The sequence below is a fragment of the Balaenoptera borealis genome (assembly GCF_965194805.1).
Source record: "Balaenoptera borealis genome assembly, chromosome: 7".
Taxonomy (NCBI): domain Eukaryota; kingdom Metazoa; phylum Chordata; class Mammalia; order Artiodactyla; family Balaenopteridae; genus Balaenoptera; species Balaenoptera borealis.
This window is the reverse complement of record NC_138864.1, coordinates 54,199,635-54,224,899: the sequence shown is the minus strand read 5'-3', so window position 1 is coordinate 54,224,899 and position 25,265 is coordinate 54,199,635. Positions and strand designations below refer to the sequence as shown.

The following is a 25,265-nucleotide window of genomic DNA, read 5'->3' as shown; positions in this document are numbered from 1 at the left end:
TTATTTGGCTGCCTCGGGTCTTCCTTGCGGCGTGCAGGATCTTTAGTTGCGGTATGTGGGATCTAGTTCCCTGACCAGGGATCGAACCCGGGCCCCCTGCATTGGGAGTGCAAAGTCTTAGCCACTAGACCACCAGGAAAGTCCCGTGAGCTTATATTTGATCGATCTTAATCTCCAGAAATATTGGGAGGTGTGGTTTGTATTCCTCCAGGTTTTCCCTGTTTTCCTTAAGAGGAGAATAGTGTTTGCTTTTGCCAAGTGCCCTGGGCCACAACAATCCAGGACTACTTTGACTTTTTCTCGGCTTATGGGTTTCTAGACTTGTAGACAGGTAAATTCAAACTCAAACCTGTATGAGCTGTCATTATAAATTCTCAAAAGAGGGAGACTTTACCTCTGCCTGGAGGTGAAATTGAAATAGGCAGATTACTATTTTTCCTTTTTGCCATTAGACAGTTTTCTTAGCTTATCTTCATTAAAAGTATAACCAATACAGGTGATCCAGCTTTAGATAGAGCTCTCAGTTCCAACACTTGTGCAAATCCAAGACCTAATCTTATTTCCCTCATACAGCCAATAATATCAATTTCTAGGTTTCCAGTATTATCGAAAGCTCTCAGAGTAGCTCCAGGGTCTCTTAACACTCACTATTCTGGTGTTTAGTTCACTCTCCATTTTTGGCCCTCTGATCTTAGCTATACACTTAAAAGAATGTTTTATTCTTTCCAGCATTATAGTAATTTTGTAGCAGAAAGTTATTTCTGAAAGTCTCCACTGTCATACTGCTGTAAGTGGAAGTTCAGCTTGTTCTTTAAACAGGCATGAAATGTGTAGTGTATGACTGTGATATGCTGAGATAAGTATGCTCCTGCTAACTCTACCAGGCTCTTCTTGAGTTCCCATTCATCTTAAACCAAAAACCACATGGACAGTATCCACACATGGGATAGCAGTATAGGTTTCAATTAATATGTAATGAGCAAGAAAGCCTCTCCTAGAAGGTATTTAGAAACCTACTTTGAAACCTTAAGTTGTTTTTGGCATTCATCTGCACATTTCATTTAAGGTATCGCTGGTTTCAGACACAAAATTAAGGAAGGAAATAAAAGAGAAATGAGAACTTTCATTCCTGCCTAAGATACCCTTCTCAAGAGTGGCAATAAGTTTGAGTGTCCTGATTATTAAATAGTATCACTTGCCTGTTAATTTGGAAGTAAAGTAAAATTTCTGTCAGACTCATCACATAACTACTACCTAATAATAATGTTGTGGTTTTAGGTAAGTTGACCCAATAGTGTCCCCTAGTTTGGAAAAGTATTACAATATATCCATATAATGGAATGCTCTATATTTACTAAAAATATTTTAGATGAATATCTAATAATATAAAAATTTTTCATGAGTGGCAAAAGTACAAGACAGTGCATGGTATAATACCTTTTGGTTACAGTTATGGTGTCAAGGGAAAAAAAAAGAGGGTATGAATCAAGGATATATCCTTGTGAATATCTACATTTAAGGGCTGGTAGACAAAGAACCGGGAAAAGAGAGTTCACCAAGCTACTTGAACCACAGGCTGGTATCTTTTTTTTTTTTTTTTACATCTTTATTGGATTATAATTGCTTTACAATGGTGTGTTAGTTTCTGCTTTATAACAAAGTGAATCAGCTATACATATACATATATCCCCATATCCCCTCCCTCTGGCGTCTCCCTCCCACCCTCCCTATCCCACCCCTCTAGGTGGTCACAGAGCACCAAGCTGATCTCCCTGTGCTATGCAGCTGCTTCCCACTAGCTATCTATTTTACAGTTGGTAGTATATATAAGTCCATGCCACTCTCTCACTTCGTCCCAGCTTAGCCTTCCCAGGCTGGTATCCTGATAACCAAGATGTAAGGAGTTTTAAGAAGCACAGCATAGGTTGCCACTAGTTTCTTGAAGTACAGGGACGTCAAAGAAAATCAGGCCTAGAAGATGCCTTTAGATTAGGACTTTCGTCTTTTGGATTTCACAAGTTAATATCAGATTTTTTGTTATGCCTCTATTTGCAAACTCTGTGTTATATTTCTGGTTTCATTGGGTAGAGAGCTGCACCTCTTTCTTCATACATGGTATAAGCTGTTGAAGATAAATTAGCCATTTTCAGTGAAGTATTTAGTTCTTATGTGGATTCTGAATTGATTTAGAAACAGGATACCAGGATTATTAAAGAAATCCAAACAAGTGTGGGGATTAGGCTCTTGAGCAGGAATCTTTGTTTTTTGTTACATTTTTTTCTTTTTCTTTTCCTTTTTTGTTTCGTCTTGTTCTAATAAAGAACTGTGAGTTCTAAAATTCCTTGACTAGGCACAAGCAGCTGAGACTCTTCCAGGCTTTGGAGCCTGGGTAGAGCTCAATGGAGGAAAGAAGGCCTCCCTTCTTCAGATCATCAGTTACCTTCCTATCATCTGATTTAGGGGCTGCCTTTTGAGAGAAGAAGAAAAAATATGATAGGAATATAGAATAAAACTAAACTGAAAGAATTTACAACTAAAAGAAAACAAGTCATAAAAACAAAATGAAGAACACAGTCAAAACCATAACAAAGGGGCTTCCCTGGTGGTGCAGTGGTTAAGAATTTGCCTGCCAATGCAGGGGACATGGGTTTGAGCCCTGGTCTGGGAAGATCCCACATGCTGCGGAGCAATTAAGCCTGTGCACCACAACTACTGAGCCTGCGCTCTAGAGCCCGTGTGCCACAACTACTGAGCCCGTGTGCCACAACTACTAAGCCCACATGCCACAACTCCTGAAGCCTGCGCACCTAGAGCCTGTGCTCCGCAGCAATGAGAAGCCCGCACACCACAACGAAGAGTAGCCCCCCGCTCGCCACAACTAGAGAAAGCCCGCACGCAGCAACAAAGACCCAACACAGCCAAAAATAAATACATAAATTTATATTAAAAAAAAACCATAACAAAGGGTCAGACTAAGTTCTTATTCAAAATTTGCAAATGACAGTACCTGACTCTCAAAGGAATAACTCCCAAAGGAATAAGCCTAAGGAGCAAGGCGTTTCTCAGGGAAAGGTGCCAGAGAGTTTGTCCCCAGCCCTGTCCTGGGAGAGAAACAGCCCATCAGTGAAGGAGTTTGTGCTTCCTCCAGGGTCGACATGGTTAGCCACATTCAGCCACTTTTACCCAGTGGCCTGTTGCCTGGAACAGTTCCCTCCTGTTTCTCTCCTTCCCTGCTGCCTGTCTTCTCTTGTTGGGAGTATTGTGTTCATAGATTCCACAATACACCTCTGCCCTGTGTGGAGCCCTCACTAGAGCAGCGGCTCCCAAACCCCACAAGATCCGTTCAGGTGTAGTGTTCAATAATTCGGATTTCTGACACGTTTCCAAGTGATGCTGCTAGTCAGGGAACTATATACCTTAAGAACTACAGTCTTAGACCTAGAGTGGGAGAGGAGGGAATGAGGAGAAGTGGTTTCTATAATTGTAAAAAACAAACAAATGAAGAATATATGATAGAAACCGTATGTGGCCTGCAGAGCCTAAAATATTTGCTCTCTGGCCCTTTACAGAGGAAGTTTGCTGACCCCTGACCTAGAGCAGGCTGCTGAGTGTTCCAGCTGTTCTAATGCACAGTGCTTCCACTCCTACCCTGAAATGGAAGGAGATGCTAGCAATATTGATACTGATTTTCATTCATTCACAACCTGTTTTCCAAACGTGTCTTCTCTATCTCTCTTATAAAGGCCCAACACAGCCTCATGAACAGAAGTGTTTTCTGCATGTATTGAGAATTGCTTACTTTATTTTATTTTTGGATCAGTAATACTGCACATCATCTACAATTCAAAAAGGTATAAAAGGGTATATGGTGAAAAGTAAGTCTCACTGGAGGTAACCATTATTATCTTGCACATCCTTCCAAAGGTAGTCTTGAGTTTGTGCATATACAGTAATTTACTGACATATACTTGTATAAATTATGTATAAAAATATATATGAATAAAGATATAAATTTTTTAAACAAATGGTATCACACTCTGTGTACTCTTTTACGTCTTGCTTTTTTTCTTTCTTTTTTTTCTTTTGGCTGCGCCACATGGCTTGTAGGATCTTAGTTCCCCGACCAGGGATGGAACCTGGGCCCTTGGCAGTGGAAGCCCTGAGTCCTAACCACTGGACCACCAGGAAATTTCCCATCTTGCTTTTTTTCATTCCACATTATTTCTTGGAAATCGTCCCATGTGTACATGTTACCCTTCTTCATGTTTCTCAACAGCCACATACAGTATTCCATTATGTGGATATACCGTAATTTTTAACCACTTGCCTGACAGTGAACTTTAGGTTGATAAAATCCTAAAGGGGGAATTACTGGCTAAAGGGTGTGTGCATTTGTAATTTTCACAGATCATCCTGTGCTGCCTTCCAGATAATTTGTACCCATCCACATCCCCACCAGCAGTGTAAGAGCATGCTGCTTCCTTTGTCATACCCTGTGTTCCAGATAGTTTGATCTTGTACAATCTGATGAGTGAGAAAGTATGATTTTAATTTGTATTTCTCTAACTAGAGCAGTTGAGCATCTCTTCATATGTTTGAGAGTTATTTGTAATTAGTTCTTTTTCTGTGAACTTTGTTCAGATTATTAATCTAATTTTCTGTTAGTTGATTGTCTTAATATTATTAAGAATATCCTTAGGTCTTTTATATGATTTATAAATACTTTCCTAGTTTGTCATTGTCTTTTGATTTTGTTTTTTCTTTTTTGCCATGAAGTAGTTTAACTTAAAATTTTATGTAGTTCTGAATACTTTTTTCATAGTTTCTGTGTTATTTGTCTTTTCTTAGGCTTCCTCGTTCTGGGCCTATTTTTTTTTTTAACTATCCGATTTTTCCTATAGTTCGTTTGTGAGGTTTTTTACATTTTAAAATATTCTATTGATTTGGAATTTGCTTTAGAGTAAAATATGAGGTAGCAGTACAAATATTTTCTCCATATCATTGTCTAACATCATTTATTGAACAATCTACCTTTCCCACACTGATTTGAAATGACGTCTTAAAAGTTTTTAACTGTTGAGTGTCCCCTGACTTGACAAAATTAAGGAATTGCTTGAAGGAAAAGGGTCATGTTAGATCACAATAGTTCTGAATCCTCACTGCATTTTAGAATCGTCTAAGCAGTAAGTACTTCTCAAAGTTTTATGTGCGTCTGATCTACCTTAGGATTTTGTTAAATATGTGGATTCTGATTCAGTAGGTCTGGGATTCAGTATTTCTAACAAGCTCCCAGGTGCTGAAGCTGCTGATCTTTTAACCACATTTAAGTGGCGATACCAGTGCCTCAGCCCTACCACCAGAGATTTTGATTTAACTAGCCTGTGGTAGGGCCCAGGTATAGATAGTTTCTGAGATTTTCTAGGTGATTCTAATGTACAGTGAAGATTGAGAACAGCTGGGTTGGGAGATCTGCATTTCAATAATTAGTATTATGGCAGCTGTTGCTTGAAAAGCCAGATAATTCCCTGGTATTTTAGTAAGTGGGTGGGACAATCTTAGCATTAATGGTGATGGCTGAGAATAATAAATTGATTAGGACTCAGATGATTATACATTTCTCCTGCCTCTTCTCCCTCACTCTTTCCTTAAATGCTATAGAGGGATGCTTAAAAAAAAAAAAAAAAAACACTTCCAGAAATAAAAACACTATTTTGTTCGGGTATTTCCTTTTCAAAGTATTAAAGTGCCTGAAGTTCTTGAAGAGTTGCCATGTATTTTTCTACAGGTGGAATGAGGTATCATCTCCTGTCTCCAGAGGATCGAGAAGAACTGGTAGAAGGCACAAGGCCCAGAAGAAAGAAACATGACTACCGCATAGCGCTATTTGGAGGCTCCCAACCACAGTCTTGTAGATATTTTAACCCAAAGGTAACTAATTTTTATTCTTGTTTTTGTTTTGTTTTGTTTTGTTAATTTATTTATTTATTTATGGCTGTGTTGGGTCTTCGCTTCTGTGCGAGGGCTTTCTCTAGTTGTGGCAAGCGGGGACCACTCTTCATCGCGGTGCGCGGGCCTCTCACTATCGCGGCCTCTTTCTTGTTGCGGAGCACAGGCTCCAGACGCGCAGGCTCAGTAATTGTGGCTCATGGGCCCAGCTGCTCAGTGGCATGTGGGATCTTCCCAGACCAGGGCTCGAACCCATGTCCCCTGCATTAGCAGGCAGATTCTCAACCACTGCGCCACCGGGGAAGCCCTTGTTTTTGTTTTTAAAAGCACTGAGCACATAGACACGCACCTACCACCAGTAGTAATAACTCATATAGGAGATGTTATAGTTTATGGTGTTCTTTCATAGACCTTACAAGATACATAGTTATCACCTTCATTTCACAAATAAGGAAACTGAGGGTTAGTCAGATTTCAAATGTTTCCATGATTGCTCTGGAGTGCTACATGGTAACCATTATCAAAGAAAACGGGAAACAGTTCTAGCTTCTTTTGTTAGGAGGTCCTTGCATTCATTACAGCTCCTTGCTTTCCTTATGTGCGATTTTCATTGAAAATCTGCTTCTAGAGCTATGTGGGTTGTTTTTTTTTTCCCCTTAGTAATTATGTTTGAATATAAAATAATACACAGTCATTCTAGAAAATGTGGAAAATCTAGACCATCGTGAAGAAAAAAAGAAAATTACCTTTAATCCAATCATCTAAAAAAATATAAACTTATTTATTTTTGCCTGTGTTGGGTCTTCGTTGCTGCACACGGGCTTTCTCTAGTTGCAGCGAGCGGGGGCTACTCTTCGTTGCGGTGCGCGGGCTTCTCATTGCGGTGCGTTCTCTTGTTGCGGAGCACGGGCTCTAGGCACGCAGGCTCAGTAGTTGTGATGCGTGGGTTCAGTAGTTGTAGCTCGTGGGCTCTAGAGCTCAGGCTCAGTAGTTGTGGCGCATGGGCTTAGTTGCTCCACGCCATGTGGGATCTTCCCAGACCAGGGCTCAAACCCGTGTCCCTTGCATTAGTAGGCGGATTCTTAACCACTGCGTCACCAGGGAAGCCCCAACCATCTAGAAATTATTACCAATTTTAATGTGTTTTCCATTATGTGTTATGCCAGTTGGACAGCAGAGCCTGAGTCAAAGGTCTAGGAACACAATTTTTAAAAATAGGTTATGAGAAAATGCACTCATATTTCTACCCCTTGTTTCTTAGAACTGTGTTTTTTGGCTGTGGGGGAGATAATACCATATTTTGCTGTTACTACATGTATTGCCCAAGCAGAGCAGATACCATAATCCTAAAAGATAGCACCCCGACCTTGCAAGGTGGTACCCATAACCGATGTTGAATCTTAGCGCTTAATGGTCTCTTTCAACATCTCACAGGCCCATTTTTTGTTGATGATAGATAACCTGGTGAGTCCAGAGCATCCTTTTTACATCAGGATACTTCTGATACTTCTTTCTCTGAGATGTGGGTCCTTGGAGGCTTTCTGTGTAATACTGCAGTGGTGATATACAAGGCATTTATAAAAACACATATGATGGTGTTGTCAAGAGTACGAAAGACAGCAAAGGCCAATCCAAATCTAGAGTAAGTATCAGTTCCAGTGAGGACAGAGCTTTGTCCCTTCAACAATGGAAGGGTTCCAGTGTAGTTAGCTTGGTGTTAGGTAACTAACTGGTTCCCTCAAGGTGTGATAACAAATCAAGTTCTTAGAATCGGTCAATATCGCCAGCAAAGTGGGTGCTAGCCAGTAGTGGACAGCCACATTGGCCTCAGGGAGGGAAAGTCCATCAGCTTCTGTAGCCACTGACTTATGCAGTTACTGCATGCATATCTATCACTGCCACTGGAGTCACTCATAAGCCCATTGAGCAAGCATCGGATTGGGGAGGAAAGATATAGATGCAGTCCCGTCCACATGATTATTAAGAGGCTTTGCTGCAGTTGTGGGCACTCTGGTAAGAATTCATGTGGGACCCAAATTTGTTTCCTTTCTGGAGTGCGTTCTACATTATCCTTCCTCAGATCTCCTTGTCAGCAGTCTTTCGTGCTTGCTTATTTTAAGTCTGTATCCATCTGGGAAAACCATTAGTCACCATCCGAGAATGGATAAAAACTGACCTGAGGCTTTCTCTACTGAGAGGTATAATGGACATTAAAAGGAACTGCTTGAAAATCTGCCATATCAGGATATGTCTCTTCTGTATTATCCTTCAGTACCATTCCTGAAGGGAGTATAATGCTTAAGCAGTCCACTTTTGGCTAGTACTATCACAAATGAACCAAGCTCAGGTCTCTCAATTTTGTCAGCTGATCTGTAGGGACCACCTCCATGAAGACATAACCCTGGGTGAGGGAGAAGGCCTACTGAGTAAGGGTTGTGATTATCCCATTTGGGTATTCTGTGCCTTTGGGACCTCCATATGCCCAGTTTTATGTTTAAATACTAGATCATGGGTTGAAAGCATGCTATTTGTGATTTGGTAGGTCAGGGAAAACTGTTCAAAATGGGTTAATGATATGGTCACCTGGTGTCCCTTGGTGTCAGACATTTGCTGTCTGTCAGACCCTAGTAGCCAGCCAGGAGCTATTTACTGACAAAATGGTACCTGCTTAAAGTAGGTTGGCCTTGCTCCAGAATCCCACAGGTGTGCTCTCTGGTCATATTGAGACATGCCTGAAGTTACATGCAGCATCTCAATCAGCATCCCAATGCCCTAGGATCACAGGATAGCCTGAGCAGCTGAGCCGTATGATTATAGCCTGTCCCACTTAGAAAGTTTACCCAGTAAAAGTATAAATGTAGGACACCCAAACACAGGATATGTGTCATCTGTAAAATGTTAGAAGATGGTTGGGGCAGCAAGCTGTCCTTCCTTTCCAAGGGGCTATGCCAACATGCTGTAGATCAGGGCTTGCCAAACTTTTTCTATAAAAGACCAAAGAATATTTTTAGCTTTTTAGGCTACACATTCTCTGCCGTAACTGCTCAACTCTGATGCTGTAGCAGGAAAGCAGCCATAGATAATACGTAAACAAGTGGGCATGGCTGTATTCCAATCAGATTTTTTTTTTTAAACAGTGTGATGAGGTTTTTTTTTTTTAATTAGGTTATTTATTTATTTGTTTTTGGCTATGTTGCGTTTTCGATGCTGTGCACAAGCTTACTCTGGCTGCGGCGAGCGGGGGCTACTCTTCGTTGCGGTGCGCAGGCTTCTCATTGCGGTGGCTTCTCTTGTTGCAGAGCACAGGATCTAGGCGCACAGGCTTCAGTAGTTGTGGCACGCGGGCTCAGTAGTTGTGGCTTGCGGGCTCTAGAGCGCAGGCTCATTTGTGGCGCACAGGCTTAGTTGCTTAGCGGCATGTGGGATCATCCTGGACCAGGGCTTGAACCCATGTCCCCTGCATTGGCAGGCGGATTCTTAACCACTGAGCCACCAGGGAAGTCCCTCCAATCAAATTTTATTTACAGAAACAATCATTGGGTTGGATTTAGCCTGCAAGCCATAGTTTGCCAACCCCTGCTGCAGACCTGTGGACATCTAGGGACTCTGAAGTGACCAACACTGTACTCTAGGATAACTTCTGTCCTGTGAAGCACTTGTCTCACCAAGACATACGGGATCCTTTCCATTTTCTGTTCAGTTCTGTTTCTTGAACTGATCAGTATTACAGGCATCAATATGGGAGACCTTTGGCAAGGTGAGATAGACCAGGGCTCCTGCAGCTGAGATTATAGCAGACAGTTAGAGTCTAGAGATCTTGAGGTCAGACTATGAAATTATTTTATTTTCCCTGCCAGTTGAAATTCCATGTAATGATCTGGGTAAATAGTAACAGAAATACACGTTAGCCAGAGTGTTAACTACAGACCAAGTTTTAGTCAATCTGGTCCAGTAAGGAGACCACATCTGGCCCTGCTACAATAGTTAGAGTCACCAGTGTGAGTCATATAACTCATAGAGTATATATGCTGCCAGATATCAAAAAGACCTCCAAGGAAAGAGTATCAGGTTAGATTGGTTAAATACCATCATATTTGGACTGTCCCTGTGGGCTGCTCTCAGGTCATATATCTATCTCTGGTCCATTCCTCCATCTCCAATATATAGGCTGATTTTTTACTAAAGACATCTAGCTTCCTTTCTTAGTAGAAGACTGAGTGACTGGCAGGTACCATGAGGTTTCATGGCCTGTGCAATACAGTTCAATAAGCACAATGTCAGTGTGCTTAACAGGTTGATACACCTACACATCTGTTTCATACCAGGTAAGTTTTAAAACTACTAACATTTCAGTGGCTATTTAATTTCACTGTTTTTTAATTTTTCAGGATCCTTTTGAGTCAACAGCAGGAAATTTGTAAATAAACTTTTTTTTTCCCAAGGAAAATCTGAAGTCATAGGAGCTTAATTAAATCTGTAAACCACAGCTTTCAGCTGTTGATAATAGTTACACCCCTCTTGTTTCCCAAAGCCTAACTTTGGTGTTGATTTTGACAGTTAAAAGGCAGTTAAAGTATGTTTTGGTAGAAAATACTTTATCTTAAAGTAGATGTCTATTCTGATGTACAGGGGGACAAGGAGAATCCTGACTTCATTTGGGAGACAGCACTGTTTTTAGAATAAGGCAAATATGGAATGACTACTAGCACTTTGTTTTTGGTCTGTAGTTGTAACACTTCCCTTAATTTTTTTTTTTAAATTGGACAGATGAAAAAAAAAAAGATGGATATTCTGCACGAGCCTGGAAATGAGACTGTAACTTCAGAATTCTCATTTGATGTCTTACTTTGCTCTTATAAATGGCACGTTCCTAGTGCTCTTTTGTATACTCAGTCACAAGTTTTTAGACTTCCAGTGGAAAAATTTAAATAACTGAGGATATAACTACCAATAAAAACATCCTCATTCCATCAGTTATTACTTTATTCCCTAACGCTGACACCATTAGAATCCCATTACAATATTTATTAAATATTTCTATTAGAAGTAACCAACCTCTCCTTTCTTTCTGCTGAAAACTTCATCTTGAAAATATTCACTATTTACTATTATTTATAATATTTTAATATAAGTTGGTTGTCTTTATTATTTCTAATATTAAAACAATTGGGAAGGCTGACTTCATTATAAGTTATTATTATTTACCTTGAATCTCCCAAGGTGAACATTATTTCATTATTTAAGTAACTGCTTAATAATAAGTACTGTATAGGAATTGTTTTAAAATTCTTGAACTTAATATTTTCAGAGATGCTAAAATGCTTTTAACTGTCATTAAACGGAACCCATTGATGTGTGTCCTGTACCAACCCAAAATGATTATTTTCACTGAATTGATCTCCTTCAAAGAGACAATTTAAGCAGTACTACTTAATTGAATTATCTAGAATTAAGCCAACATCCCTATAAACTATTATCTTTAGATATTCCTTGGATATTGTTCATGAGAGGTGGCAAATATTTGTGTTAACTGCTGACTGAAAAATGATTAGAAAGAAAATCTTAACATTTTTTCTAGTAGATAAGTAGATAAAAGATAAAGAAATCTTGGGTTGCTATATTGAATTGAAATGATACTCTTCTTGTCAGGGTCCTTTCATGAAGCCTGCTGAGTCTCCCCTTCCCCACCTGTACCTGTTTTTAAAGTTTTCAAGTGCTTATTGATTGCTAAAAGAGTTTTTTTTCTGAATCCAGTGCTCTGTTCTCTTAGAATTGGTGTTCTCAAATTGTAGTATGGGAACGTTTTATGATATTGATGCCAAATAAAAGTTGACTTAATTGACCAGATTATTTGGACTATTCTTGTCAGTGAAATCATCAGCTTTGAGGGCTTAAAACTTTGTAGGGGTCTTGGCTCACCACTTTCATATGGTGGAGAAATAGGAGACTATGGGACTTCCCTGGTGGTGCAGTGGTTAAGAATCTGCCTGCCAATACAGGTTCGATCCCTGGTCCGGGAAGATCCCACATGCCACGGAGCAGCTAAACCCGTGCGCCACAATTACTAAGCCCACGTGCCGCAACTACTGAAGCCCGAGCACCTAGAGCCCGTGCTCTGCAACGGGAGAAGCCACCACAGTGAAGAGTAGCCCCTGCTCGCCGCAAATAGAGAAAGCCTGTGGCCAGCAACAAAGACCCAACGCAACCAAAAAAAAAAAAAAAAAAAAAGGAGACTATGCTCTAGAGAAAAAGGGATTCTGCATATTCCCTGGCAAAACCAAACAAGGAGTAAGACCAGCAGAGTGAGGACTAGACCCTGTAAATTGCAAAGGCAGAAAACCATATGGTGCCATATTTTATGGAACCATCAGTTTCTTCTCCTGAGTACCTTCTTCTTTTTTTTTTTTTTTTTTTGGTCTCACCGCGGGGGCTTGTGGGATTTTAGTTCCCCGACCAGGGATTGAACCCAGGCCCTTGGCAATGAGAGCACAGAGTCCTAACCACTGGACTGCCAGGGAAGTCCCTCTTAGTACCTTTTCCTACTTAAAACTCTGAGGTAGACTCATCACTGAGCTTAGTGTCTGGCCCAATGTGGGTAGTCAAGTTTGTGAGGATGAATGAACCGGTATAACTTTATATAATATTTCATAAGCAATTTTGTCAGTTGGTTTTTTTTGTTTGTTTGTTTGTTTTTTTAATTTTATTTATTTATTTATTTATCTATTTATGGCTGTGTTGGGTCTTCGTTTCTGTGCGAGGGCTTTCTCTAGTTGCGGCAAGTGGGGGCCACTCTTCATCGCGGTGCGCGGGCCTCTCACTATTGCGGCCTCTCTTGTTGCGGAGCACAGGCTCCAGACGCGCAGGCTCAGCAACTGTGGCTCATGGGCCCAGTCGCTACGCGGCATGTGGGATCTTCCCAGACCAGGGCTCGAACCCGTGTCCCCTGCATTGGCAGGCAGATTCTCAACCACTGCGCCACCAGGGAAGCCCTGTCAGTTGGTTTTATAGGACTGGATTTAAATATAGGTGGACCCTAAATCAAAAGAAGTGAAGTTACTTTCAACACAAAACACATTTTCCTCTTGGAAATATTGTTTACTAAAGGTATCACAGTGCCTTTTCTCACAGTATCATAGCTACCTTCCCTCTTAAACAGGCCTTCACTAAGGAGACAGTCCTACACTGTCATCAGGGTGGAAACTGGCAGTTATATGTTGCATGTGATTTTAAAAGACCTGTGTGTAAAAGAAGTGTAAACCTTATAGGAAAATGGTGTTACATTAAAAAATTAATGAAGCTTTTGTAAGAGTGCATCAGTAGTGTTTGTCACCAGCAAAAGAGTGTTGTAGGAGCAGTATACTGGAGTCAAAGACTGAGTGTTGCTAAAATGATCAGGGGCACCTGTAAGAACAAAATATCCAAAATGGACAGCAGTAATCCCAGGTGGTTTGGACCTATAGCTGTGTCCCACAGGGACTGATGTTGCTGGAATGCAAGTGTGGGCCAACATGGGTATCCCTTAAGCTTCCTTAGTGGTCAGTATAACAGGCGCCAGTGGTAAAAATCAGTGTTCTTTGCCGCTTATGCACAATAAGTATTCCTCACACCTGTTTGTTTGCAGGCAGTTTGGTTAGACAGGTGGTCCTCACATTCAAGTAAAAGAGACTGGAACACATTCTGAGGTAAATTCTCAGTAGAGTGCCTTCCTAGAATGTCTTCCAAAATAGGAATATTGAGAGCCTCTGTTTTGTTTTGTTTTCAAGCATCTCCATAACACACTTTTGTAGTTTTGTTGTAAAGTCAACCTCACAGCCCTTGTACCCTACAAAGGTGCAGTACCTGAAGTTCCCACCTTCAGGGATCAGTTTCCTTTTGTGTTTAGTCACTGTGCCTGCAAAAAACCCCAGTGAAAATACGACTCACCAAGAGAGGGATGACTTCAGACTCTCTGTAAGCCACAGCCAGCCATAATTATTGTAAATTAACAGATCAGTCCCCTTAAAGGACAGAGAGGGCAGAAACAAAGCTGTAGGTATTTGATTGAGGGCCACAGGTGGGAAGGGATAAGGAGACTAGGGATGATAAATCTGTGTGGTGGTGTTTTAAAGGACTCTTGTCATCCTGGAATTAGCTGGAGGGTGGTGGCTACATAAATGCAGGGCTAGTGGGTAAGAGGCTGAGCGAAATCACCAGGGAATGAAATAAATATTTACTGTGCCATGTCATTCAAAAATTACTGTTGGCTACCTTTGGTAATTGTTCATATGATGACCCAAAGGCACAGTAAGATCTTTTATCCTAGAAGTATTAAATCATGTTCAGATAGGTTTCTTGTCATATTCTTTGAACATTGGTGATTCAGTATAAGAGAAAGCTAACCTCAGTTGCTATAAACAATAGCAGATTGTACCATAGCATACTGTACAGTTAGCTGGTTATAAACTGCAGTTTGAACAAATATTTTGTCATATATTACCAGTATGACAGTTCATCTAGAATTTGAAATTTTGGGGTTGGACTGCAGCAGGGATTATGAAGGAGTCAAACGCAAAGTGTATGAGATGTATACAAGCTTGAAGCAATTAGAGAACACAGAGGCTGAGGTTGGTGAAGCTGCCCCTGAATGTAAACAATTAAAAGTCCCGGTGTGGGATAGGTAATGACAGCCTTGGTGGTCTGAAAAGAAGAGATTCCCCTGGGTTGAATTTGTCCATGGAAGCTTCATGGAAGTTTTCTTTTTTTTTTCTTTTTTAAATATTAGATATATGTCCCCCAAACTCAATGCATTTTTTTAAATTAATTTATTTATGGCTGTGTTGGGTCTTAGTTTCTGTGCGAGGGCTTTCTCCAGTTGCGGCAAGCGGGGGCCACTCTTCATCGCAGTGCGCGGGCCTCTCACTATCGTGGCCTCTCTTGTTGCGGAGCACAGGCTCCAGACGCGCAGGCTCAGTAATTGTGGCTCACGGGCCTAGTTGCTCCACGGCATGTGGGATCTTCCCAGACCAGGGCTCGAACCCGTGTCCCCTGCATTGGCAGGCAGATTCTCAACCACTGCGCCACCAGGGAAGCCCCATGGAAGTTTTCTTGAGGGACACTTACTGGTAGAGTTTAGATAGGAAGAAAGAGAAAGAAAAGAATATATTGAGTCCTTAGTATGAATATATCTTTTTGGTTTGATAAGTATGAGTATTAAAAGTTTTCATAAAATGCATACAAAGTATTATTTAACTGAATGGAGTCTAACTTTTTGCTTTAAAAAAAAAAGAATTTAGATATAGGTGGAAGAACTGAAGGACTGACCCACTGGTCTTTTTTCTTTTGTGAGACCTTTTTTTTGGTCCCTTGTCTTGTCTTCCTTCCTCCTTCCTTCCTTCTTTCCTTCCTTCCTTCCATTATTTCTAAAAGAAAGCAGCTGTTTTGTAGAAGGAGCATTTCAAGTCTAGGTATAGGAGCTTAGGCAAGTCAGCCTTTCTGAACTTCAGTTTTCTGGTCTATTAACAGAAGGTTTAAATCTTAGAATTTGCGTGAATATCAATTATGTTCATTTGACTCTTTGATCTTCATTCGCTGAGTCTCTTTCTCCCTGCCATCCTTAAGTTTTTCTCATTTTCCCATATTTAAATGTAAAAAGGCTTACCATCTCCATTTTGTTTTTTTCTTCCCCCTGCCTAACTCTTCCAAACCCCCTGACTGGGTGCATTATCTCCTATACTCCACACATCTGAGACAGAGTTGATGTTTGTCCCATTGGTGAGAACGTTTTATTAAATGGATATGTTACTGCATTTTGAGATTTGAGATAATCATTTAAAGTATAATATGCCTTCCTGTGCCAAGATAAAAAATTACACGTCAAAGTTCATCTAAAGGCAAATCTTGTCATTGAGATGTCTGGCAAGGTGCTAGCGCAGAGATGCTCCCCTGCTATTTCATGTATTTTTTACTGAAAGGACAAGAGCTGATATTGAGCATAATATTCATATGAGGTTTCACTTTTGAACTGAGTTTCATCTCACTTAAATTTCTGAGTAGATTTGAGTTGTGTGTCTTGGTGGTATGGTTTTAGTTTGAGAGTGGAGTGGGGAGAACATTTTGTGACTTTATAAAACAGTAGTGATTCTTAATTAGTAATTCCCTTTGAGCTGGTGTCTGGCCTCACTTCCCACTCCTTGCTAGTTTTAACTGATCAGTAGCTGGGAACTGCCCGTTGATATGTTCACTGTTCCTGAGTTTATCTAGCAGCTTACAGTAGCACAGTCATGTCCTGCCCACCCACTGCCAACTGTGGAAGCCTTTTTTCTAGCTGTGATGCTATGTTTTATGAAGAACTTAAGTTACAAGAGTATTTTCTTCCAATGGCTGATTATTAAATCCCTTTCTGGACTTTGGGAGGTTAATATGTTTACAGAAATATCTGTGTGATCCCATTGAAAATGAGTGCATTTCAAGGTGGGTACAGCCTAGGAAATTAAGCACAATCAAGTGTTCACTTCTGAAAAACTAGAGTGCCCTAATAGTGTGCTATTTAGAAGGAAGGCAAAGACTGTTTCTGATCCGTCTTGTAGTTGAAATTCAGCCACGTAGTATAATAGCTATTTAAGTGTTTAAATTTTTAAAGCCTTAACTTAAATTAGTTTTAAGTCCACATTTCTGTTAAAACATTTAGTACTATTATAAGCATCTGACGTGAGAAGTTGTTTTCTTTGTACCATACTTTTGGTACTACTTGCCTGGTTGTTGTATTTACTTTTTCTGTTTAAAAAAAATAATATATGCTCATTGTAGAAAATTCAAACATAGCAAGATAAAAAGGAGAAAGCCAGAGTGCTCCCAGCATAACAGACAGTCATCAATAGTTGGTGAACATCATTCCAGTGTTCTCATTTTTTTTTTTAATTTAGAATTTTTTATTTTTTTAATTTTATTTTTTATTTATTTTTTGTTTTTGGCCGCACCTCGCGGCATGCAGAGCTTCCCTGACCAGGGATCGAACCCATGCCCTCTGCAGTGGAAGCACGGAGTCTTAACCACTGGACTGCCAGGGAAGTCCCCAGTGTTCCCACTTTATATATGTGAGATCATGCCATACGTGCTATTTTACAAAAACTTTTTTTTACTCTCTCAGCATTTATATTGTGGTGGTATTTTCATGTCAATGAAAATACCATCCTTTTGAAGGGCTGTGGAGTATTCCTCATAAGGATATGTAATATTATCATTTATTTGTAATAGTGACTCTATTTCTGTTTTGTAAGTAAGTTCATTTGTACCATTTTTTTAGATTCTACATTATATGTGGATATCATATATTTGTGATATCATATATTTGTCTTTCTCTGTCTCACTTACTTCATTCAGTATGACAATCTCTAGGTCTATCCATGTTCCTGTAAATGGCATTATTTTGTTCTTTTTTATAAGCCACAGTGTTTTGATGTACTTTTCATGAAACTACTTCTAGGAATGTTGTGGCATTTGGCCTATACCTCCTCTCTCCCCTAGCTTTGCTTGATTTTCTCTCAAAATGATGCAAAATAAAGTTCTCAAGTCTTAAAAATAAAAAGTTTCTTTCATTTTGCATTTTGGTTGTCTTGATTATTATTAAAATTTACATCTTTAGTGTTTATATTATTTGAGGAGTCATGTGTTTTCAGAATAAAGATTATATAAAATCAATCCTTACTCTCAAGGAAAATAGCAGGCTGATGTTTTTACCCTAAGGCATTTGGAGAAAAATATTACAGCCCTTCAACTCAAGAAGGGCTTTCACTTTCACTTCCTGTAGCAGTGTCCTACAGCTGAAAAGTCACACAAGACAAGATGTAATGGCATACTCAGTCATCAACTGCAGACTTCAGTGTGGTGGGGATTCAGAAAAAGGAAATCTGAGGGAAGCTTGCAAAAAGAAAAGGAGTCTTGAGCTTGAAAAAAGTCTAGAATGTGATATATCATAGCAGAGGCAAGAAAGGCTGACTGGGACCAGGAAAGACAGGACTTTATACATGGGTATGTCTGCATATATATGTGTGGATGCATACATGGGTGATGTGTCAGAACTTAAGAAATCCTTCTACCTGTGTTTTTTCTAAGCTTTCCAGTTTTCTCATTTTCATATCTTCTCAGCAGCTAAGCATAGAACCTTGCCTGGAATAGGTACTCAATAAAAACTGCATTAAATTATATTTTTAGGGTAACAATTTCCTGCCCACACACGTACACTGTGACTCTAGTGCTATTCATCCGTCTGTTGCTAACATGAAAGCTCCACGCCCCTCTAGCTTGCCCTGTAGCCTGTGAGTGCTGGGAGCCATAAGTAATTCTTCCTCCACCTACAGGCCCCAGGTTGGGAGTGGTCCCATGACTAGAATAAGACCTGGCAAAGATATCCACTGAGCTGACAAGCCTGACTTCCCATCTGTTTTTTTCCCCTCTCTGCTTGCTTCTTCAACTACACACATCTCCTAGGTAGTGTAATAAGTTATTAAAGGGCAAACGTTAAATCACATTCTCAGTACTCTATTTTGGATGTGGGGTAGATTGAGGGAATTGGGTAGATTTCCAAGGGAGGTTGGCCCATACACACACAGAAAAAAAAGACCATAATCTCCCCTGCGTACAACCAAAGGCAGATATGCTCAAACATAGGTGCATTTAACACCTGACAGGTATATTTAATGAGCCCAAATGTAAAGCATTACATTTTATCTGAAATAAAGTCTATTCTGCATTCCAGGTAAAAAGAAAGATCATTTCACTTATCTGCGTAGAAGATGAACTATTAGGGAGAATATTATTTATAGCTAGTATTTATCAAGCATAGTGTTTAACATGTATGGTGACCAATGACAGTATTGGGAGAGTTGGAAAAGATTTAAAAACTTGAGGACTTCTAGAGAAATCAGAGCCCACATTGCAAGTAGATAGAAACATGTGCCTATTCCCGTGTTACACACACACACACACACACACACACACACACACACAATGCAGACACACAAGCTAATCAATTTTCCCTTGGGCTTAGAGTTCTGAGAGAGCAATGCATTTTAATTCTTAGATATGAAGCATAACCAAGTCCTATATGACTTATGATCATCCATTCCCTACTCAGACCCTTGAGTAGTATTGGAAAGTTAGAATTATTCTGTTACCAACCTCTTTGAAATTATTTCATTCTTTGGAACCTCATAATCTTAGTGCCTAAGTGTTTAAGCTCATCTAGCTAAAAGAAATAGTATATTGTTCTTTTAGTTCCAGCTTCTACATGGGCAGTTCTTTTTAATTTGAAGAGTATCAGGTCTTGGAGACCATTTCAAAGAATATCTGACCAACTTTCTCATCCTGAAATTAAGGAAGAGTTTAGAAAGATAATGTTCTTAATGATGTCTTTAGAAATTATGGGAAAATTTGCTTATTACTTTCTAATAATATCAGATAAATTGGGTGTAAGAGTGGCAAGACTTGAGATTCACTAAGTTAATGTACCTTATTAATGAAATTGTATTTCTCTGCTAATGAACCTGGTCAGGTAGGAGCTATGAGTAGATTTGCATAATATGTAAGAGAGTAATTTTGTTTACTTTTGAGGTATCGCTCCCTGTAGAATATTTTATCGCTTACTTTTTTTCATCCTGTGGTACACAGTTTCCCCAAGAAAACAAATTTTTAAGATATTCTTCCTCAGTTTTTCAAATCCATTGAGTAAAACTGAAGCTTCAGGAAGATGTTATGTTTATCCTACAGTTCTGTGTGCCTACCAATAAAAATACCACTGAGTAACCCAGGGGGACTCATAGACCCTAATTTGAGAGTAAGAAAGGGATTAAGGCTCTGTTTCTCTGGTCACCTGAAAAGCAGAATGTTTATCATCACTAGGAATCAAGATATTCTCAATCAGGGACTCTTCTTTTTCCTAAGAGACCATTTCTTATGTTCCATGATGCTTTGATCTAATTCAGTGAATGCCTGAAAAACAGGACATTAGCATGATAGATATCAAATTTTCCCAAAGGGAAATCAACATTAATAAATCACACACAGTGCTTTGATTGATGAGATTGGGAATTGTTTGGATTTCTATCTGACCCTAATTATTTTCAACCATTTTCAGAAAGCAGCAGGAACACTGTAACTTCCTTGCTTTAATAGGGGGAGGATCCAACAAGCTATAACTTTGGGAGCATTCCCCCACATATTTACATAGAAGAAGGGCACAGGTGTCCTTGGATGTCATCAAACATAGGAATCAGTGGTGCTGTGAACAGCCTTTATGGTGAAGTACTGATAGGTGCCCATTTCTTCTCATTGAGAAGAAAAAAATTGTTTCCAGACTACTCAGGTTATTCAAGTATTTCATAATATCACAGCTTTAAGAATCTGGCTAACTATAGTGGCTCACCTGAATATTTACAGAAAATTAATATCTCTCAGAAGTCTACAAAATGCCTTCTGGCTTTAGGCATTAGTAGGTTAATGGCAGTTAAAGCTTCAAATTATCCATTGATTCTTTATATCCCTATACATCCGGCAAAGAAGGGATGCGCATATTTACATTTGAAAAAAAAAATCTTTCTTTAAATAACAAAACTGCTTATTTTAGTATTTTCTTGTATTGTTATCCTCAATAACAGAAGGAATAGAAGACTGGGTGGTGGTGATACATACAAATGTGTTAAAGTTTATTTTAGAGCCAGAAAAGACCCAAAGCCGTCACTGTCTTCCTCTTGCCTTCTGACACGACTAACCAACATTCTGAAGAAGCCACGCAAGATTAAATAATAGTCTCAAGCCAAGCATTCTTATATGTACTCTGATAAATTTAACATATTCTTATGTTTTGTATGTTCTCAATTATATCTTTGCTTCATCCTTTTCTATTATAGTTTTCCATTACTGAAATCTTCCTGTCCTTTCCTGTTACAGGATTATAGCTGGACAGACATCCGCTGCCCCTTTGAAAAACGAAGAGACGCAGCATGCGTGTTTTGGGACAATGTAGTTTACATTTTGGGTGGCTCTCAGCTTTTCCCCATAAAACGAATGGACTGCTATAATGTCGTTAAAGATAGCTGGTATTCCAAACTGGGCCCTCCAACACCTCGAGACAGCCTTGCTGCCTGCGCTGCAGAAGGCAAAATTTATACATCTGGAGGTTCCGAAGTTGGTAAGGACTTATTCAGTATTTGTGTGTGCTTTAAAGCTGAGGATCTTGGCTTTCATATTTAAACAGAGTTGGTGTTATTTGTCCAGATACTTTTTGACAAATTTAAATACATATCTGTCATATTTTAGAGCACATTTCCCTGAAGGTTTACCTTACTCTTTATAAGTCATTAATTTACGAGAACTTCAACTTCCTTGATTACGTTAACTGTCCATTTTTTGTCATGACAGCGGTTTCGTTGACGTCACCTGGATTTTAGCTTCATTGTTGCCATCTGGATTAGTCATTTTATATACGTAATATTATTTGCTTTAAAGATTTCAGAGTTTGGCTTACTCATAGACCCACATTCAGGCTTTTAAAATCTGTATTATCTTTGCTTTCTTTGTATCAGAAAAAAGTAAGAATAATCTTTTTCATTTGCTTTATTCTTTAACTTTTTTTGTTTCTTTTGGCTTCGTCGGGTCTTCGTTGTGGCATGCGGGATCTTCGTTGCGGTGCATGGGCTTCTCTCTAGTTGTGGCGTGCAGGTTTTCTGTCTCTGGTCATGGCACGCGGGCTCTGTAGTTAGCGGCACTCGGGCTCTCTAGTTGAAGCACGTGGGCCTAGTTGCCCAACCAGGGGTTGAACCCGTGTCCACTGCATTGGAAGGCAGATTATTTAACACTGGACCACCAGTGAAGTCCCTATTCTTTAACTTTTTAATGTAATGATTGGTAGTGGTATCTTAAGCTTATTGATCAGAACAGGGTGTGGGTATGGGTATAAAAACCTTTCTCATTGACAGATAATGTGTAAGTGTCCACTAGTGTTCGTTTACTAAATGAATAATTTTTCTAAATGAATATTCTAGGTGCAGACTAGCTTTTATATGCTTTCGTCTTTTCAAGTAATTTCCTTAGCTAAATAATGGGCTTATAAAGAAAACTAGGAAGACCAAGTAAATCTAAACTATGGAATTTAAACATTGTCTTTTTATTTTCTTTTATGGTTTTTATATTAGCCCAAAGACTGTTTTACTCTTGGTCAGCATATTTATTTGTTTTAAGTTTCTACCCCCCGCTCCCACTAGATGCAAAATGAATACAAAAAAGATGATGATTTTCTAAATGTGACTTAAGAGGTGATCTTTCCCTCTCTTTAAAAGCATTCTCACAGAATGTCTAATACAGCATATTTCAAATACAATAAATCCTAAATATAGTAGGAAGTGTTTTATAGATATACTTTTTTGTGTAAAGTATAGTAGATAACTTCATTTCTTCAGCATTTACTAAGTCAGTTTTTCACTTAAATAGTAACTTTTTTTTAATCTGCTATATACTGTATATTTCCCTTTAGTGTCAACCGACTGAATCTACCAAATTTGAAATGTTTAAAAAGTTAAAAAGAAGTTACTGTTAGTCATGACTGTTACTTCTTCTGTCTGTTACTCTTCATAGGCTTTGGTTTTGATAGAGACTTATAAGGCTGTTATTGCTTTTAAGCGTTAGAAAAGTCCAGAAAAGTGGGAGGGGAGCAATAATTTGATAAAGTTCTAGCTTCGTTTTTCTTGGGAAAGAAAAAAAGCACTTGATCTTTAGTGGTATCATTTCTAAAACTCTTTATTGAGCTCCTAAAATGTGCAGAAGTTGCAAAACAGGATGGGTGTGTTTTGCCGTTAAAGTGTATAATCAAAGTACACCAGAAATACATAACGATACTTTGAGTGTATACTCAAGAATGGACTGGCATGACTTCAGGGCCTACCCACACAACTACTGAGAGCAGTCAGGAAGAACAGTTTTGTTAATGATGCAGTAGCTGTTGTAGAACATTAAATGACAAGCCTGAGGATACTCTTCAGATAGTAGTCTTCATATTTTAAGATATAGACTTCCCATCTGTAAACAGCTGTGTTTTTCCCCCTCTCTATAAACATTTGAGGTTCAATTAATTCCCATCATGCGTAACTGGGCCGGAAGACATACATAATGTTTCTTATTTAATTTGAAAATCTTTTGAAATCAAACCAATTTCTTTTTTTTTGTTGTTTAATTACCAATTAATGTCTCTCCAGCAGATCCTTTTTTGAATATTTTCCAAGGTCTATACAAACAGGGATAGCTTTTTCTGAAAGTATTTCTACGTTTTGTTGTTGTTGTTGAGTAGAGAAAAGACTCTACAACCCTAAATTCTTTCCTCCAGTAATTAATGATTCAACTCTACAGTCAACTGACTTCAGGCCCACATACACACTAAGTTAAGCAAGATGGGGTCCTTTTCTTTTACAGGAAACTCGGCTCTGTATTTATTTGAGTGCTATGATACAAGAACTGAAAGCTGGCACACAAAGCCCAGCATGCTGACTCAGCGCTGCAGCCATGGGATGGTGGAAGCCAACGGCCTGATCTATGTTTGTGGTGGAAGTTTAGGGAACAATGTTTCTGGGCGAGTACTGAATTCCTGTGAAGTCTATGATCCTGCCACAGAAACGTATGTATCAGTTTAAAACTCTTACTACACAATTAATTGTATTCTATAAGCTCAATGGAAGAAGATGTCAAAAGGCAGAAAGAACCCAGCAGAAGGATTTTTGAATGTGCTAGGGTCAGGGGCATGTTTATAGCCTTGACCCTTCCTCTACACCTTAAGAAATGGCTTGACCTTATACCCCATGGGAGCCCCTCTCTTTCTATTCCTGCTTGTGCAATAAATGAATGTCGGTGAATAAGAAAATATGACCGATTCATCAAACTCAAAATATTTTTGTTTGAGAGATCAGGAAGTGTAGAGAAGGGGAAACAATTTATGATCAGTAGTAAATTTGCCTTTAATTAGAAAAATATTATGTATTGGTTCGTGGCATTAATGAATCATACCCCTAGGTATAATGTCTTTTTTGAGTTTGTGCTTACTAAAGTATGTTTGGATTCATATTTATTAAATAAAACTATTCTTTTTTTAAATATTTATTTACTTATTTATTGGGCTGTGCCATGTCTTAGTTGAGGCATGTGGTATCTAGTTCCCTGACCAGGGGGATCAAACCCGGGCCCCCTGCATTGAGAGCACAGAGACTTAACCACTGGACCACCAGGGAAGTCCCTAAATAAAATATTCTTAAGTCAACTGGGAAGTAAAATAACTGCTTTTAAAAGGCAAAATACAAAGAAATAAATGGTTAGCCCGTTTTTCTGATCTCGTAATTAATGATGGAACCCATTCAATACAGCCAAAGGATATGAGCTAGTTATTGATAGTGGGGGGTGGTAAGTATAGTGTAATTAACTAACAAGAAAATGAACCCAGATGATCTTCCAGTCAGACCTTTTGTTGATAATCAGAAACATCCAAAGACCTTCAATAAGAAAATTAACTTGCTCGTTTGAAAGGATTGTTCTTCCTTTACCAGAACAAGTTATTGGGCAAATATGTTCAACTTAAATGTTATGCCAAACAGCTGCACCAAAACTCTTGTGCTCAATTTTTGTATTTAGGAAATATTTCCAGGCTACAAAACATAGAAGTCTTCTACTCCAGCTATTGCTTTTAGTAAATTAAGAGTAAAGATTTAATTATAAAATATGATTGTCATTTGCAGTTATTTATGCTTCCCACCTATTTTTGAAGGATTTAAGGAAGCAAAATCAGTAACTCCTTTCCCAAAGAAAAGTGCAATTACAATTGTTCTTTTCTCATTTTTTTGCTCAACTAGTCACCCATGTTAGGGATAGAATTGAAAGAAGCTTATCTTGAAACTTATCTTTTGCTAAGTGTCTAGACTAGGAAATCTCTTGAGATCATCAAACTTAATACTTCCCAATGTTTTTTTAAACTGTACCTTTGTACTTGCCAGGGCACACTGGGGATACGCCTTATCCTAATCCCATCATCCGTCCATCCAGCTATCTATCCACCCCCTCTTGTCCTAAACCATAGGAGCAGGGTATATACCAACTGTCCTCTCTCCTATATCAATCTCTACTTAACCTCCCATAAATCCTATACTCAAAAAGCATTACAGCATACTAGTTGGAAAGCTGTAATCTCATTCATTCTGCTGCCTAATTATTGTTTTGTTTCTAAAAAAATATCTTAGAGTAGAACCCATACCATATGAACTCCAGGTTTCTAAATTCTGAGATCTTTATTCAGGCAGTATCAGTGTAAATCA

At 39.0% G+C, this 25,265-nt stretch overlaps 1 protein-coding gene across 5 annotated transcripts in view; it reads left to right on the top strand.

Moving 5' to 3' along the window:
• Positions 1-25,265, top strand: part of KLHL7 (kelch like family member 7) — a 57,860-nt gene that overhangs the window by 28,022 nt on the left and 4,573 nt on the right. For all 5 annotated transcript variants that reach the window (XM_082398379.1, XM_082398380.1, XM_082398381.1 and 2 more), the window contains 3 exons: positions 5,786-5,928; positions 20,869-21,109; positions 23,383-23,584. In XM_082398379.1, the coding sequence (XP_082254505.1) occupies positions 5,786-5,928; positions 20,869-21,109; positions 23,383-23,584 (586 nt within the window). The remainder of the gene's footprint in view (positions 1-5,785; positions 5,929-20,868; positions 21,110-23,382; positions 23,585-25,265) is intronic.